This window comes from Drosophila santomea, chromosome 2L, assembly GCF_016746245.2.
Source record: "Drosophila santomea strain STO CAGO 1482 chromosome 2L, Prin_Dsan_1.1, whole genome shotgun sequence".
Classification (NCBI taxonomy): domain Eukaryota; kingdom Metazoa; phylum Arthropoda; class Insecta; order Diptera; family Drosophilidae; genus Drosophila; species Drosophila santomea.
Window position 1 is genome coordinate 4,590,031 of NC_053016.2, and position 17,139 is coordinate 4,607,169.

The following is a 17,139-nucleotide window of genomic DNA, read 5'->3' on the forward strand; positions in this document are numbered from 1 at the left end:
TACATTGTACATAGGCATCACCATTGGGGAAGTCCTCCGGGCAGTAGCATTCGGCTTGATTGTTTTCCAGTACGTGGCAGGCGGCATTCAGTCCGCATGGCTGATCCCGACAGGCATTCACTAGAGGTCCGCCGCAAAGGCATCCCTGGTGGGCATCACCAATGCAGCCATCCATGCAAGCGCACTCATAGCCTCCGGGCACCTCAGTGCACTTGGAGTTTTCACCACAGGGTTTGCTTGAGCATCCTCCTTCCAGGGGTCGGCACTCACTAGCCGGATTGCCAAAGAAGTCCGGCGGACATGAACATTGGGCCTTGCGACCCACCACCCGACACTGAGCATTGGTGCCACAAGCTCCATACTCCAGGCAAGGATTGCGGCACTTTCCTTGGTCGCAGCGCTTATTGCTGTCACAATCGGTGTCCACACGGCACTCGAACTGCACGCACTCCTTACTGGGCTCGCCTTCATATCCATCCGGACAGTAGCAGAGCATCCGGTGCTCGGACACGGTGCAAAGAGCATTACGTCCGCAAGCCTTCTCGTTCGCACAAGGATCGGAGCACTTTCCATTGACGCAGCTCTGGTCGGCGGCACAATCACCGTTCGACTTGCACCCGGCAATGCAGGCGCCTCTCTCGCAAAGTTGACCCACCGTACACTGTCGCTTGGGTCCGCACTTATTCCGGCACTTTCCTCGGGCACACTGTTGTCCACAGGCGCAATCCTCGGTTCTTGAGCATTTGGCGGCACAGTAGGCTCCATTTTCGTCGCATTCACAGCCAGGATGGCAGCGTTCCGGCGGCAGTTGACAGCCAGTCAAGCCGTCTCCCATGAAGGCGGCGGGACACTGGCATTGGACTCCATGGTTGACTACAAGACAGTCGGCACACTGGCCACATTGGCCGGGTGTGCGACACGGATTCTGGCATTTCTTGTTCACGCAGGCCTCGTCGGTGGCACAACTCAAATCGGTACGACATCCAGTCTGGCACATTCGGTTTTCGCAAATCTGTCCCTGAGCACAGGCCTCATCGGTGTTGCACACGGTTCTACATGTTCCTCTCATGCAACGCTCATCCGCCAGGCAGTTCTGGTCGTTCCTGCACTTTCCTTGACAGCTGCCAGCATAACATAGCTGATTCGATTGGCAATCCTCGTTCCTGCCGCAAGCAATGCGAGGCACCTTGCAGGCCACATTGGCATTGCCATCCAGACCCTCTGGACATAAGCACTGTTTCCTATGATCGATCGTTTGGCAGTGGGCATTAGTGCCGCAGGCAGTGGGATCTGCACATGGATCCACGCACTGCTGACCCACGCAGGACAAGTCCTGGGGGCAACCCTGATCGGAACGGCATCCAGGTACGCAATTCAGGCCCAGACAGAGCTCTCCATGACCGCACTCATTGTCGTGGCGGCAAAGGGGTTTGCAAACTCCCTGCTGACAACGCTCGTTGGTCAAGCAGCCGGCATCATCGGCGCATAGAGGTCGGCATACCGACTCGAAGCAAGCCAATCCATTTCCACAGTCGCGATTCTCGCGGCATTCCAAGGGGGGAGAACGGACGCAGCCCACCTGGGGTGTGGGATTGGGCACCATACTCTCCAGACAACTGCAGCTAGCACGGTGGTTGGACACCGAACAGGCGGCATTGGGACCACAGGGATTCTCCACACAAGGGTTTACGCACTTATCGTTGCGACAAGACTCTGAGGCACTGCAGTCATCGTCCACATGGCAGCCATACACGCACTTGTTGTGCAGGCAAACGTGACCCAGGAAGCAATCGTTGTCCACCCGACAGGTCACTGGAAAAAAAAGATTATGATTAGATTGGGTTGTACATAGATGGTGAGACTGGCCAAGAGTAATAAGGAAAAGTTGGCACGATATAAAATCAAAATATAAATCGGTTTATTGGTGGCCCGCTCATAATATTATTTAGCAAATTATGATATATGGCTAGACAACTTACGCATACAGCTGCCCTTCAGGCACTTCTCGTTGGAGGCGCACTCCAGATCGTTGTGGCACTCGGGCAGGCACATGGAGTCGCGGCAGGTATATCCAGGAGCGCACTCGCCATCGCAGGCCACCGGCACACGCACACACTCCTTCGCAGAGTCGCCGGTGAAGCCCTCCGGGCAATGACACTGTTTCAGATGATTCTGCATCACGCACTCGGCATTCTGGCCACAGGCCTGCGGTTGAAGGCAGGGATTGAAGCATTGGCCACCTTGACACACTTCGAATGCTCCACATTCGGTGTCCAGAACACAGGCAGCTGTTGGGATAAAGATCATAAATTAATAACTATCTTTTAAGGGTATGAGTATTTATCCCGGTTGGCGTTACGGTCTCGATTTGTTCGTGGCGTGTAGTCAAATGTGTAATTTGTTGTATTTTCATTTTAGTTTGCAGTTAGTCTTAGTTATATAATAGCATTTGGTTAAGTTCGTAGGCTTTAAGCCAGTCAAAGGTTGTGTTGTAGTGGTAGTAATGCTATCTAATACAGTCTTTTAAGTAGAAATAGGACATGGCAGTTTCTTATAAAGGAACTTCAGTAAATATAAATTATAAAGATTTTTTTTAAAATTAAGTATCAGAAATTATAAATTAGCAAGTGTCGAAACTTGGGCTTCCAATGTGAGCCTATCGAACTATTATATAGATTCATCAGAATCTGTAAATTATTATTGTTTAAAGGATAAGCTCCTGTTTAGTGCCATAACAGCTCAGGTAAGTACATCAGTGCTAGTTTTTGAGTAAGTAGTAGTACTGAAAGGTTGTTACAAGGTTGATTAGCCAATTCACGTTGTCTGGTAGTCGGTTTAGGCCCGGTGCTGGGTGGGTGTTAATACTTACGTTTGCAGACGCTATCCGAGCAGTATGTGTTGGTCGGACAGTCGCCGGTGACCTGACAGGGAGAGGGCAGCGGCTTACAGCCGGCCACCCGGTCGGCGGGTTGGCCATCGTAGCCGCTGCGGCATGCACACTGCGCCACATGGCCCTTCGGAACACATTCCGCATTGGGGCCACATTGCAGCTGGGCACAGACATCGCGGCACTTGGCCACCCCATTGGTTTTGGTGCATGCGGCATGCGGGGGACAGTCCTCGTTGGTCTCGCACTCAACGGAGCTGCGACAGCCCTCGTTGTACGGATCACCAACGAGTCCCGGGGGACAGGTGCACTTGTACGACCCCCTCGCGTTTCGGCAACGGGCTCCGGGTCCGCACGGAGCATCCCGGCAAAAGTCTATAACATCGCAACGAACCCGCGGATCTCCCGAAAATCCTGGCTGGCAGTGGCAAACCTGCTGGTGGTGTTCTGTGGTGCAGAGGGCATTCTCTCCGCACGGCTGTCCAATGAGGCAGGCAATCTTGCACATGTGGTTGTCGCAGCTCTTGTCATTAGAGCAGTCATCGTCGGTAGTGCACTCGATCTTGCGGCATCCTGACTTGGCGTCCCCAAAGAATCCCTCCTTGCAGAGGCAATCAGGAGCATGGGAACGGGCAACGCATTCCGCATTCCTACCACAGGCAGCGCGACCAAGACACACGGATTCACACTTTGCACGCCCGTAGGCATCACTCAGACAGGTTTCGTCTTCGCCACACTCGCTATCGGATCGGCACTCCAGCTCCTTGGTGCAAATGTTATTCGAACAGAACTGGAACTGGGGACAGGTTGAGTTTGACTTGCAGGTTCCCTGACAGACGCCCTGCAAACACAACTGTTCCGAAATACAATCGCGGTTTGTGCTGCACAGCGGACTGCAAATTCCGTGGGAGCAAATGCTTCCCTGGGCACATTGTCCGTCCTGCTGGCAATATTGCAGCTGCACACAGCCCAATTTGGCATCTCCGGTGCTGCCCGCTTCGCAGGAGCAGACTCCGATGTGATTCTGCACCGAGCAACGAGCCAAAGCTCCACAGGCATTGGGCAGCGAACAGGGATCTATGCACTTCGAGTCCAAGCATGCTTTCTCCCCGGAGCAATCGTCATTGTCCGCGCACTCAATGTGCACGCACTCGATGGTGGGATCGCCACGGGAATTCAGAGGACAAGTGCAAATGGCTTGATGGGACTGTGCCTGGCAGTTGGCATTCAATCCACAAGCATTCTGCCGCTCGCAAGGACTACGGCATCGGGAGTTTTGGCAACTAGCTGATGCGGGACAGTCCGCATCACTCAAACACTCATTGGGATCCCGACAACCGGCCTGCAGGGGATCTCCGATCAATCCTTCCGGGCACTGGCAAGTGTAGGTTCCTGGAAGGTTGTGGCAAAAAGCTGTGCTGTGGCATGGCTGCGATAGACACTCGTTGATGTCCTCACATACTCCGTTTACCAATTGATAACCTTCGTGACAGGCACATGTCGCCTTGTGATCCTTCACCTGGCAACTGCCCTTTCCGCAACTAGTTAGGTCACATGGTTTAATGCATCGATTGGTTTCCGCATCGCAGGCACGATCTTCCGCACAATCGACATGGTCGATGCACTCCACCTTGAAGCATCCGACTCCAGTGTCGTTGGGGTCTCCCAAGAATCCAGCTGGACAGCTGCATAGAGCTTCGTGTCCTTCCGACTGGCAATTGGCATTAATGCCGCAAACAGTATGTAGGCAAGGATCCGTGCACATTCCATGTATACAGGCCAGATTATTGGCACAATCGTCTGGTTTGTGGCACTGCCTGGGCTGCGAGCAACCCGGTTGGGAGTACCCATCTCCGACTGTTCCTTCGGGACATACACAACGATAGGTTCCCGGAAGGTTCTCGCATCGAGCACTGGCATGGCAGGGCTGTTCTGTGCACTCATCAATATCCGAGCATCCAAAGGGTGTGCCTATAAATCCGGTGGCGCACTTGCACTTTCCGGTCAAGCACAATTCGGTGGGTGGACAATCGGCATCTGAATCACATCCTGGCTGGCACGTCCTGTCCGAATTACAGATTTCTCCGGCCAAACAGTTGTTGCTGGTATAGCACACCTTGCGGCAGACTTGTTGATAGCAACGTTCTCCCACCGCACAGGATGCGGTCTTGGTACAGGGAAGATTACATTGATTTCCAATGCACATATGTCCGCTGGGACACTGATTACTGGCTAAGCAGGGAGCTGGAACTCGAACACATCCCTGTTCCGGAGTGGGGTTGCCCTCGAAACCTTCCGGACAGCTGCACTGGCTATGGTGCTGATCAATGCTGCACAGGGCATTTGGACCACAACTGTTGGCAGACTGGCAAGGATTCAGGCACTTGTTCTCAATACAAGACTGATCCTGCTTGCACTCCTTGTTGCTGCGACAGCCGATGGTGCAGTGGCCCTCCACACAGGCCAGTCCACTGGCGCACTGACTGTGATCCAGACAGGCGACCACACAGACGTTCTTCAAGCAGCTCTCGCCATCGGAGCAATCTTGGCTGTTCCTGCAAGCAATACGGCATTGTCCATTATAGCATAGAGCTCCTCCGCAGTCGACATCTGTGAGACATTTAGATATGGTCCGGGCACATCCATCCTTGGCGGTATCAGAGATAGGCTGGAATCGCAGGGGACAACTGCAGACGGGTTTCCTATTGACAACCTTGCACTCAGCATTCGATCCGCAAGCGTTGGTGCAGGGATTCTGGCACATTCCGCCGGCGCAGATGGTGTTGGCTGGACAGTCGGCGTCTCCATTCGGGCACTGACCATCTGGACGACAGCCACCCGACTTCGGGTCGCCGACAAAAAGAGGCGGACACTTGCAGACAGGTCCTTCCGGAGTGACTTCGCAAATGGCCGAGGGGTGGCAAGTTCCAGCGGCACAACCGCCCTGTTTGGTGCAGGCCACTTCCGGTAACGGATCTCCCTTAAATCCAGGCGGGCACTGGCAGACAGCTCGATGATCCTCAGCCAAGCATATGGCATTGTCACCGCAGGACTCCTCGTCGCAGACATCGAAGCATGTATGTGTCATCCTGTTGCACATCTGGCTGGGTGGACAGTCATGGTTGTAAACACAAGGAACACTCTGGCAGCCATTAAATGGATCGTATGGATCTCCGGCGAAAGGACCAGGTGGACACTGACACTGCGCCTGATGGTTGTTGGTGACACAAACGGCTCGGGGTCCACACTTCACCGTATCACACGCTGGACGACATCCAAGGGTTTGGGTAGATTCATCCTTAATACATGCCTCGGACTCCTGGCATTCGGCGTGGTTTCTGCAGTGATGTTTCTGGGCTGGCTGGCAGCCATTCCTGTCGTTGGGGTTACCCACGAAACCGTTCAGACAATCACAGCGTCCCTGGTGCTGACGCGCTAGGCAAACCGAGTTGGCTGGGCACGTAAAGGCATCACAAATGGCGACGCACTTAAGGACTCCCAAGACATCCGGTCGACAGGCAGATGCATCTGGGCAATTAGCGTCACTGGTGCAGTCTGGCAGTGAAGGCTTTTCGCAGGAAGAGACCACTGGGTTCCAGACATAGCTCTCGGCGCAATTGCAAATCGCATGCCCAGCTGGGTTAATCTTGCACAGCTCGTTGGGTCCGCAGACGACATTGGAGCACAGGTTAATGCACTCCTTGATGCCGTTAACGCTGGCTTGACAACCATATCCTCGATTACAGTCCTGATCCGATTTACATTTATCCTTTTCCTCGGGAACTGTTCTTTCCGGCTGGCAACCCACCTGTAGGTTGCTTGGATTTCCGAAGTATCCGTCAGAGCATATACATGAAGATCGATGATCCTCGGACACGCACAGAGCATTGGGTCCACACTGAATCTTGGAGCAAGCGTCCACACATTTGCGCAGACCCTTGCCCAACTGGAAGCAGATCTCAGAGTGCAGGCAGTCGGCATCATTGCCACACTGACCGCGAACGCTGCAACCCTGCACTTGGTCGTGGGGATCTCCAATGTAGCCCATGGGGCAGATGCAATTTCCGGCATCGCAGATGGCTCTTGGACCACACGAAGCCTGGGAGCAGAGGTTCTTGCATTGTCCTTTCTGGCAACTGTAGCCATCGGGACACTCCACTCGGTCATTGCACTGGCACTTATTCGCATCTTGGCAGAACTTGCTCTCAATGGGTTGACAACTGCTGTAGGGATTACCGGCATGTCCAGAAAGACACAAGCACTCGAATCCTCCGGCTCTATTCAAACAGGCGGCATTTAGACCACAAGGTTTGTTGGCGCACTCATCCACATCCTGGCAGCCAATGTAGGGATTACCACTGAAGCCCTGTGGACAAACACAGGAGATGTGGTTGCCCACAGCACGGCATTCGGCATTGGGTCCACAGCTATTCGGCTGGCATACGTTCTTGCTTTGCGCTCCGCAGCCTTCATAGGGATTACCAAAGGTTCCTGGGTTACAGGCACATCGGCTCTGACCCAATCCGTACTCGCAGTGTGCGTTCTCTCCACATCCTGGAGAGCACTTGGCCTGCTCGATGGGCGGCATACAGATCAAGTCGGGATTACCCACAAAGTTTGGTTCGCAGATGCACTTTCCATTGTTTCTATCACAAGTGGCTCCAATACCACAGACCACACCCTCGCAGCGCTCCTTGCATCTTCCATTGATGCAGATCTGCCGCTCACCACAAGGTCTGGCAGCTGAGCACTGATCCGTGCTGCAGCTGCCGCCTGGGAAGGGATTGCCGAGCTGTCCTTGCGGGCACTTACAGGTGGGTCCCTCGCTGGTTGGAATGCAGAGAGCTCCATCGCCACAGATCACGTCCTGGCACTGCGACACGCAGTCTCCATCGCCATTTTTGACGTATCCCACACGGCAACGACACCAGCCAGCATGTTGCTCAGTCTCACAGTAGGCATTCGATCCACACAGAAGACTGCTGCATGGACTGACGCAGCTACCTTCCAAGCAGGCTAGATTGCTGGCGCAATCATCGTTGCTCAGACACTTGCTCTTCGGTGTGCCGCTCTCGAAGATGCAGCCACTCTTGTACGGATCTCCTGTATAATCCTTGGGGCACACGCACTGGTAGCCGCCCTTCTTGTTCACACAGTAGGCTCCATAGGCACAAGGGAGATGGGAGCACTCGTCTTCATCGGTGCATCCCAGCAGTGGATCTCCCTTGAATCCAGCCTCGCACATACATTGTGGAGGATCCGAGGGCGTACACTTGGCATTGATGCCACATGGGAAGCGCTCGCAAGGGCTCTTGCACTTGTTGTTGTCCTGCGGATCCAGAAAATAGGGAGGTGGGCAAACACACTCTCCTGGCTGGATGCATTTTTCGTTGCTAGCGCACTCCCTATCGGCAGCGCATTTCCTTTGTGCGAGGGCACATAGTCCGTTGTAGGCATCTCCCTGATAGCCCTCGGGGCAGTGGCAACTATAGCTTCCTGGCTTGTTTACGCACTGAGCTCCAAAGGCACACAATTGAGCGCCTCGTTCTTCGCACTCGTCGATATCTACACAGCTTCCATCCGGTTGGGTTTGGTAGCCCTTGGGACAGGCACAGTAACTAACACCTCCAGCTATGGAGATGCACTCAGCTCCGCTGGGACACGCCTGTCCACTGGAGCATCCTGACAGAACACAACTATTTCCAACCAGCTTGTACGGCGACTGACACTGGCACTCCGGCGTATTGCAGATCTCGCACATGATGAAGGGATTTCCGTTATGACCCTGTGGGCAGCGGCACTCGTAGCTACCAGGCAAATTCTTACAGAGAGCATTCAGTCCACAAGCGGGTTTTCCCCTTTGCACCGAGCACTCATCCACATCCTGGCACTGGCCGTTCTCGGGATTTCGCTCATAACCCTGTCGACAGATGCACACGCTGTTGCCCGTGTATGAGTCTTGAACGCACGACTCACCAGTCGCGCAAGGATTGGCATCAGAGCAGCCCACCGTCTTTGAGGTAATGCATCCCTCGCGGTATGGATCTCCACTGGATCCGCCTGGACACTGGCACAGATAGCCTCCGGCTGTATTCGAACAAATTGCCTTTTCTGCGCAGGGATTTGCCCGACATTCATCGATGTCGTTGCAGCCTCCTGCGAGAGCAGAGTTTCCTGTGTATCCTGGAGCACACATGCACTGAGCCTGTCCATTGGCCAGCATGCACTGGGCATGTGCTCCACAATTGAGGGCTTCGCAGGGATGGCGGCAGTCATTGCCAATATTTGGCTCGGGACACAGGCAGCGCTTTGTAGCATCACAGATGGAGTTACCCGGGCAGTCTTCATTAGCGGAGCAGCTGACAATGGGAACACACCTCACACTAGGATCCGGATCGGCAATGGTGTTGCCGGGGCAGCGACAGGTGTATCCACCACCTGGTACATTCACACATTCAGCACCAGCTCCACACTTGCTGGCTCCTGTTCGGCACTCATCGACGTCGACGCATTTGGCGTGCGGATCTCCCGAGAATCCAGGTGGGCAGGCACACGTAAATCCTCCAGCACTGTTTGTACATGTGGCATTCTGACCACAGCTTCCGAAAGGTCCATGCATCGCATCGCACTCATCAATGTCCACACATCCCGCAGCGACATCGCTCGGATTGTAGGTCCATCCATCCTCGCACACACAGTAGGCTTCATTCTGATCCGGTTTGCAGTAGGCATGGGCTCCACACCGCACATCCTCGCAAGGCTGCTTGCAGGCCATTCTTGGCGGACTGCCCACATATCCCGCCTCGCATTCACAGCCGTACGATCCGGGCGTATTCAGGCACTGGGCATGGGGACCACACACCTCGGCGTGGGTGCGACACTCATCGATGTCCACACAACTGGATCCGATGGGTTCGAAGCCATCCAAGCAGAAGCACTGATTCTCAATGCACTCCGCATTATTGGTACAATCGAAGTTACTGCTGCACAGTATATTGACATCCACCTGTTCGCAGGCCACCTTGGGATCGGGTTTGCCATCATATCCCTGCGGGCACTTGCAATTGTAGCCGGGAACAGTATTTTCGCATACCGCATGCTGTCCACAGGGCTTATCCAAAGCGGTACACTCATCGATATCCACACAACCACGGAACGGATCACCGGTATAGTCCGGGTTACAGGTGCACACGAAGCTGCCAACGGTGTCCGTGCAGATCGCATTCTCCCCACACGGATTATCCTGACACTCGTTGATGTCTACGCGATTTCCAGTTGGTGCAGGGACAGGGGTGTTGGTTGATTGGAGAAGGGGCGCGCGTGTTCGTTTGCGGGTTTTGGGGTGAGTTAAATATATTATAATTAATTTAATTAGTATGCAAAACAATACAGAATCGGATGATAGGCGAGGGAGCACAGCGTGAAGTGGGGGAGCGGGATCGGGCGGGGTACACAGATATAGAGAAGAGTACGGGAAGATGGGACTACGGGAATACAAAAGGAAGCTGTCTGAAAAGCATGCATCTGCCGGGAAAGCAAATAAGCCAAGCTTGAAGCTTGCAAAACAGCTAGGTGTTGGAAAGCAGGGGAGGAAGCAAGAAACAAGGCTGGCAAAAGTACTCTAAGAAGCTTGGGGATTTGCCAGCTTTGTGAACTACTACAATGCATGGGCTCTATAAACAGCAGGTTTTATAAAAACATCTAAAGTCAGATCAAAAGTTTTTCTACTTTCATCAAATTTTAAAAATAAATATATTTTACATAACACATGTAACATTTTATATAATATGTTTAATGGCTTCCTACTTTTTTGCTAAATTCTTTTCTTTCAAAGCATTGTTTATAGAACCCAGGCAAAGGCAAAAAGCAGGCAGGATACTAACTCTCGCAGTGCAAATAGCCTTGTCCTTGGAATCCACTGGGACACAGGCAGCGGTATGAGCCGGGGAAGTTAATGCACTTGGCATTGGTGCCGCACTTGGCCACTCCGTCCGGCTGATTGCACTCATCGATGTCCAGGCAGGCCAGACCGGCGCCCGAGGTCCTTTCATAGGGCACCACGTCCGTCGCCCCCGGCCCGTAGCCCAATTGTTGGGTGTTCTGCGGCTGGGGCAACTGATCCGCGTGCGGATCGTGCTCCAGCACAAAGCCGGAGGGACAGCGGCACTGGAAGCTACCGCCCAGGTTCACGCATTCAGCACCCAAACCGCATGGATTGTTAGTGGCGCATTCATCGACATCTGCCGGCGTTAGGCATTAATTGTTGTATTAATGTTGCATGTTGCGGTGCATTAATGTACGATTATAGTAATAATAATGTGTGTGTAGGTGTTTGTTCGTATGTTGAAGGTGCCGCCAATTCAATTTAAAAAAAAAAACAAAAGTGCAAAAAACAACCAAAATGGAACAATGAGCTAATTTTATTTCCATACTGTATAACTATACTCTACTTACCCTCGCAGCCGTGCATGGGATCACCACTGTAGCCGTCCGGACACAAGCAGCGGAAGCTGCCGTCCGTGTTCAAACAGTCCGCGTTCCGGCCGCAGGGCGTCCGTGCGCACTCATCCTGGTCCACGCAACCGGACTCCGAGCGTCCATCGCCGTCGTATCCCGGCGGGCAGTCGCAGCGATAACTGCCCTCGAGATTCGTACATATGGCACCGGGTCCGCAGACATTCGGGTACGAGCACTCGTCCACATCCTGGCAACCCTCCCGATACGGATTGTTGCCCACATAGCCCTCCGGGCAGGAGCATGTGTAATTGCCCGGCGTGTTGGTGCACAGGGCATTGGGCCCGCAGTTCTCCGGATTGCGGCACTCGTCCACATCCGTGCACAGAACCTCGCCGTCACCCTCGTATCCATCCTTGCACTTGCAGAGGAAGTGCGCCGGCAGGTTGCAGCACTCGGCGTTCTCCACGCATCGCGCTGCTATCGCGGGATCTTGGCATTCGTCAATGTCTATGGGGGAAAGAGAGCGGGCAGCGGAGCTTTGATTAATCGAATGTGCCACGCAACAAATGACAAGTAATTAAAATCCGAACGCAGGCCATTTATCTCCACCTCCGAGAATACACTGAAGTGAAAGTTTACTCACTAGAGGTTTCAAAATGGAACGGGTAGGGAAGAAACTTCTAGTTCTAAGCAATCTAGATTTTAAGCCTTAAAAATCTTACAAATACGTAGTTAAAAGTCTATGATACACACATTTCAATGATTCAAAATTTCAAAGTTTTGGAAAGTATTCTAGAGTTTTATTGCAGTGTAGTTACCCCCCACCGACAGTCGGACAGACTCCAATCTCAGCCTCATTCTAGTGCTCTACGCATTTTGCCGCTTCAATGCGCTTTGCTCGCTTTGCAGCCGCACTTGGAGTTGGATTTGCCGCTGTTGCTGGAAATCCAGTGGATGGCATCCGAGATTTGCATGTTACGCATGACATTTCAGTGTCGTTTCAGCGACGTGGCAGCCACTGGTTGCAATGTCACAGCACAGGATGCACCAGTTGCATACGCTTTGCATGCCAATTGGCTGTGTGGTCAATGTTAATGGGACGGGCCATTTTCGTTTGGAATGTTCAAGCCGTATACATCTCTAGTTCGGGGAATTCCTAAATTCTTTCCTTTCTTTTATACTCTATTTTTAACTAAAGTATATACAAATTTTAAAAAAAGATATGGCAACTAATAAGATTTAAGCCATGCCAAAGTAGTAATACAATATCTGTTTCCTCCTATGGTAATAGCATTCGTATAGAATAATCTAACCGTTTTGAATAAGTAGCCATATCGGCATTAAGTTTAATACATTCACAAGAATTCTCGAATTGCATAAACCGGCAGTCGGCAACCCATCTAACCTTTCAGCTAAGCCCAGCTCAGTGGCATTCCCTGGTTCTGGATCCGCATCCAAAGCTCAAGTCAGACGGAAGACTGGCTTAGGATGAGCTGGTGATTAAAACTTTCTGCTCCAATAGCGCGCTGCGCATTGAGAATTCAATATCGCAGACGGTCGTAGCCAATGGAGCGGCAATTCGGCTGGATGGGATAGTAGGATGGTAGAATAGTAGGGAAGGTACACAATCAGAGGGAAGGCGGAATCATGGGCATGGGCAGCCGCTCCATCGCAATCTGGGCCCATTAATCATTGGGCCGGCGAACAGGCAAAAGTTGTACATTTATAGCTAATATGACATAAGTACAAAAGTTGGCAAAAGCCAAAGACAAGGATCCTAGAGTGGGACAAAGGGAGAAAAAGGGAGCGAGCGAGTGCCTTATAATTACAAGCAGAACGAGTCTGCCGTTCAGTTATAATTACTAGTTTTTAGCTTATAAATTAAGAGGATCATCACTCGGTTGCGGCGGGGCCGAAACTGGTATTTGCTCTTAACAACCGACTGATATGACAGCATTCCATGTTTGCCCGACATCACAGCGCTGTGTGTTGCAATTGCAAACTCTGATTACTCAATGTCATCATCCTCGTCGACTCGACGTGGTCCCATGCCACTCTTGGTCTCATCCAAATGGCAGTCCAAAGCAGGAGTTCTCTTCCAGAAGCAGGAAGCATTCTGTGTTCCTCTAAGTTTCAATGTCAGTTTAATTACTTTATGCAATCCGACTGCAAGACGACAGCAGGCCAGGGATCTCGCATCCAGCCATCGGGCCATTGACCAAAGGCTGTCTAATGAACTTAGCACGCCCATTGCATCTCCTGCCAGGAATGATATTCTCACAGCCCGTTAAACCTTGAATCTCGACTGCGATGTGTGGATCTAATTTTGCCTCCACTCAGATTAAATTTTTTTTTAGCTTTTGCAAGATAGAATCAGTTTTTGGCAAAGCTCTTTTTTCAGTAGATGTTCTAGCCATCGGATTTGACCGCTTTAAAAGCAATCAAATATGCGTGACTCGATGTGATTAAGCCGAATGATTGCCTGAAATGATGCTGACATAATTCTCGTTGGCTGCCTTAAGCAGGGTCGACTTCTTGGGTTTCCTGTTCGTCTCTAACTGCTAACCATAATCGTAAGAACGAGACTTGCTTCAAGTTCCAAGTGGCATTTTAAAAGGCGAGATCTGGTCATTAAAACCACACTCACGCACGAATGCAGAATAAGGGAAATGCTTAGAACATTATTATATCTATCTATTTCTTTGCATTTGACTGGATAGAAACTTCTTACTTAATTTCAGTTTCGCCTGATGTTTTCCATACTTCCTGTCTGCACAAACATGATATATAACTCAGTGGTGATTTGAATAATACTCAACTGTTTGTTGGCCAATCAAAGTGCAGCTCTGCTCCAATTAAAAATAATTATCAATCAGACACAAAGCTAAACCTAATCTCTATACATGGGCAGCAGTCTGGTCTGGTTGGCGTCTATCTAATAAATTGTGTAATTGTGCCACTAATTAGCATTTGCTGCATTTGTTGCATTTGTGTGCAAAACATTTTGAATTATGACATTCGTGCCATATAGAAGAGATAAAATTTACGAGCGGACATGACTTTCATGCTCCACTGCCAGGCAAAGTTGACGAGCAGCCCGAATAAACAAATAAACAACTATGTGGGACCAACAGTTGAACTTGAACTCGAGCAAAAACCAACATAATAAACGCAAAGCAGCATAGATAGTTATAAAGAAAACGCAAATTAGTTAACAATTTGTTACGCAATTATGCGCCAAAGTTTTTCCGTGCCACTAAGTATACTCTAAGATCAAGGTCGGCCCGCAAGTGAAGTCACCCGGATCCGGATCCAGATCACGGGTAAATCCGAAATCCAAAGCCATGGGTGGCTTTTACTCCAGGGAGCCGCCCCTCATTTGTGCGTAAATGTGGCAACACACGCGCGTATAATTAGGCGTGTCAATGCCGACGCTTAAAGCCATTTTCATGCCTTATCAGCGCCGGCTTCGACATGAGAATTAATTGCTGCCATTTTGATATGCAAAAAGTGCAAAGTACCTGGTGAAACAAAAAAAATTGCACTACAAAGAGGCCTAAAATAGGGAGCCACATGGAAAAAAACAACAACCAAGGAACAAATCAACTGTGAAGGCCGATTTTGGGATTACTCTAAAAACTATTTCAAATTACCGATATAATATAATATCTATGTCATATTAAAGCGAAATGATCTTTATTAAGATATCTAGCTTCAACTAGACCATTATGTGTCATAGTCAAGAGTATAAAGCTCATTCTTGTTGAAATCCTAATACCCTCCTTGAAGAGTATTAAAAGACGGAACGAAAAACTGGCAACGCTTATCAACTGCCGCTGATCTCCAACTGGTGCGTCGCCCGACCCAAGTCGGCAGATTGAAGTTGGTGTCGGTTTTTGGCTTTGGTTTCGGCCTGGCAGTGGCAGCGGGACAAGGAGGCGGCAATGGAGATGGAGCTGTTGTCGGAGCTGCAGCTGGAGATGGAGATGGAGATGGAGGCAGTGCCGTTTGGGGCTTTTGAGGACAGGCGGCATTAAGCGCCGACAACGCTACCGCCTCGTATACCAAACACCGAGCTGAGACTGTGACGGCGTTGCTACGTGGGCACAATCTATTTTATCCGTTTTAATGATCTGCCCCAGTTAGCGAAACGAAAGGGAGCAGCCGCCGCTGGTGAACGTGCCTGGCTAAGCTGGAGCGGACCAACGAGCACCAGTCGATCCAAGTCATTGCTGTATTTGCTGTATTTCTTGTTGCCTTTTGGCGCTGGCCAAGTGGAAATAAATTTTAGCACTCGGCTCGAGAGGTTCACTCCATTTTTATTGCGAGACAAATGCATTAGAAGGATCGATGGCTATATGTGCATATGTGCACCCCAGACCCACTCTCTCTCGCCGCGTGTGTATTTTTCATTTTTCAATAGTCATTGCATAACTGGACTTTTGCGATGCGTTAACGAAGCCATCGCCATCGAACGCGTTTGAGTTATGAACATGAAATAATGCGCCACAGAGTCTAAAACAGGTGTTGCCACAAACCACCGTTAGATGCATGAAAAAGGAAAGAAATGGCCAAATGCGAAACAGGAAAACAGGTAGATCCACCTGTATGCACCAAACACTCACACACCACTGCAGCACGCAAAATGTGTCTCTGAGCCGGCAAAGAGTGGGTTTGTCAGGCCAAGAGCAGTGTGATTTGTTGCTAAGTTTATTGGGTGAACTTCATGCAGAAACTGGATTTACATAACGCCAGGGGACACCTCGAATCCCATGGAAAATCTGGGCGTTGCAGGATGGCGGCAAGACGTTCCTGCTCAAGAAGATTTAAGACTTCCATTATCATACTACTTGTAATGGGATCGTAAATAATGCCTTCACATTTCTTTCGGTTCGTGTACTTTTCTGGGCATTTCATATGCAAACAAATTAAAAACTGCAATATACGGTCTATAATATTCCTGTCAATTATCAGAACACATGCTGGCGCAATCTGATACTCTATCTATATCATATGTAGAATTATGCAATCAGCTACTGGTGCTGCCTACATTTAATTGTGTATTTAAGAGCATTCGCCTTGGGAAATGGAGTGCGTGCCCCTGATGAAGATTCAACTATTCCACGCAAAATGTGCAGATGGCGAGTAAAACTTTCTCAGCGCATTTAAAACTAATTCAGATGATTACAGACAATTGGAAGTGCTGGTTGCTACGGGTTCGGGTTCTGGGTTCTGGGTCTCTCGAGAAGGGCCCTGTCCCCAATGCAACATGGTGAGCGCAATCATGCCATCGTGAATAATATGCGAGAAAAAGTTCTATAGAAAAGAATTAGATAATGCGACTGAAATGCGATGCCGGCGTTACACGTCGCTGCTCAGAATTTATGCATGCCTGCCGCTGGATGGGATCTTGCCATTTTGCGACTGGAACTCTCCTCCCGGATCGTCCCAGCTCCTCCACATCACATCACTCGTCACATGTAATCTAGAATCTTGGCAACGTCTTCATACGTTGCGGGGTAATGTCAGAGTGTCTGTGAAATTTGCGCTCGTTATCGCATTGCATCGAATGCAGGTGGGGCGTGGCATGGACTCCTCCCTCCGTCGGTGCACCTCTCTTCATCCTCCTCCACTGGGAGTGTTGAAAGTTCTGGCGTGTCCATGTACGGGGTCAGATTACATGACACTGATTCCCCGTCTAACAGACAGCCACGATGTGTGCTGCATGGCGCGAAAGCATTGCCACAAATGCTGTGGCTTTTATTGTTCGGTTTCCTCCGATCCATCCGCATCAT

General features: G+C 50.7%; 1 protein-coding gene across 20 annotated transcripts in view; it reads right to left on the reverse strand.

Annotated features, from left to right (window-relative positions):
- The window catches only part of LOC120451455, a 126,158-nt gene that overhangs the window by 71,088 nt on the left and 37,931 nt on the right, over positions 1-17,139 (reverse strand). For 17 of the 20 annotated variants that reach the window (XM_039635146.2, XM_039635137.2, XM_039635221.2 and 14 more), the window contains 5 exons: positions 11,342-11,851; positions 10,771-11,127; positions 2,870-10,147; positions 1,980-2,288; positions 4-1,812 (listed from right to left, as the gene is read on the reverse strand). In XM_039635146.2, the coding sequence (XP_039491080.1) occupies positions 4-1,812; positions 1,980-2,288; positions 2,870-10,147; positions 10,771-11,127; positions 11,342-11,851 (10,263 nt within the window). The remainder of the gene's footprint in view (positions 1-3; positions 1,813-1,979; positions 2,289-2,869; positions 10,148-10,770; positions 11,128-11,341; positions 11,852-17,139) is intronic. The other 3 variants (XM_039635291.2, XM_039635274.2, XM_039635203.2) reach the window with 2 other exon arrangements.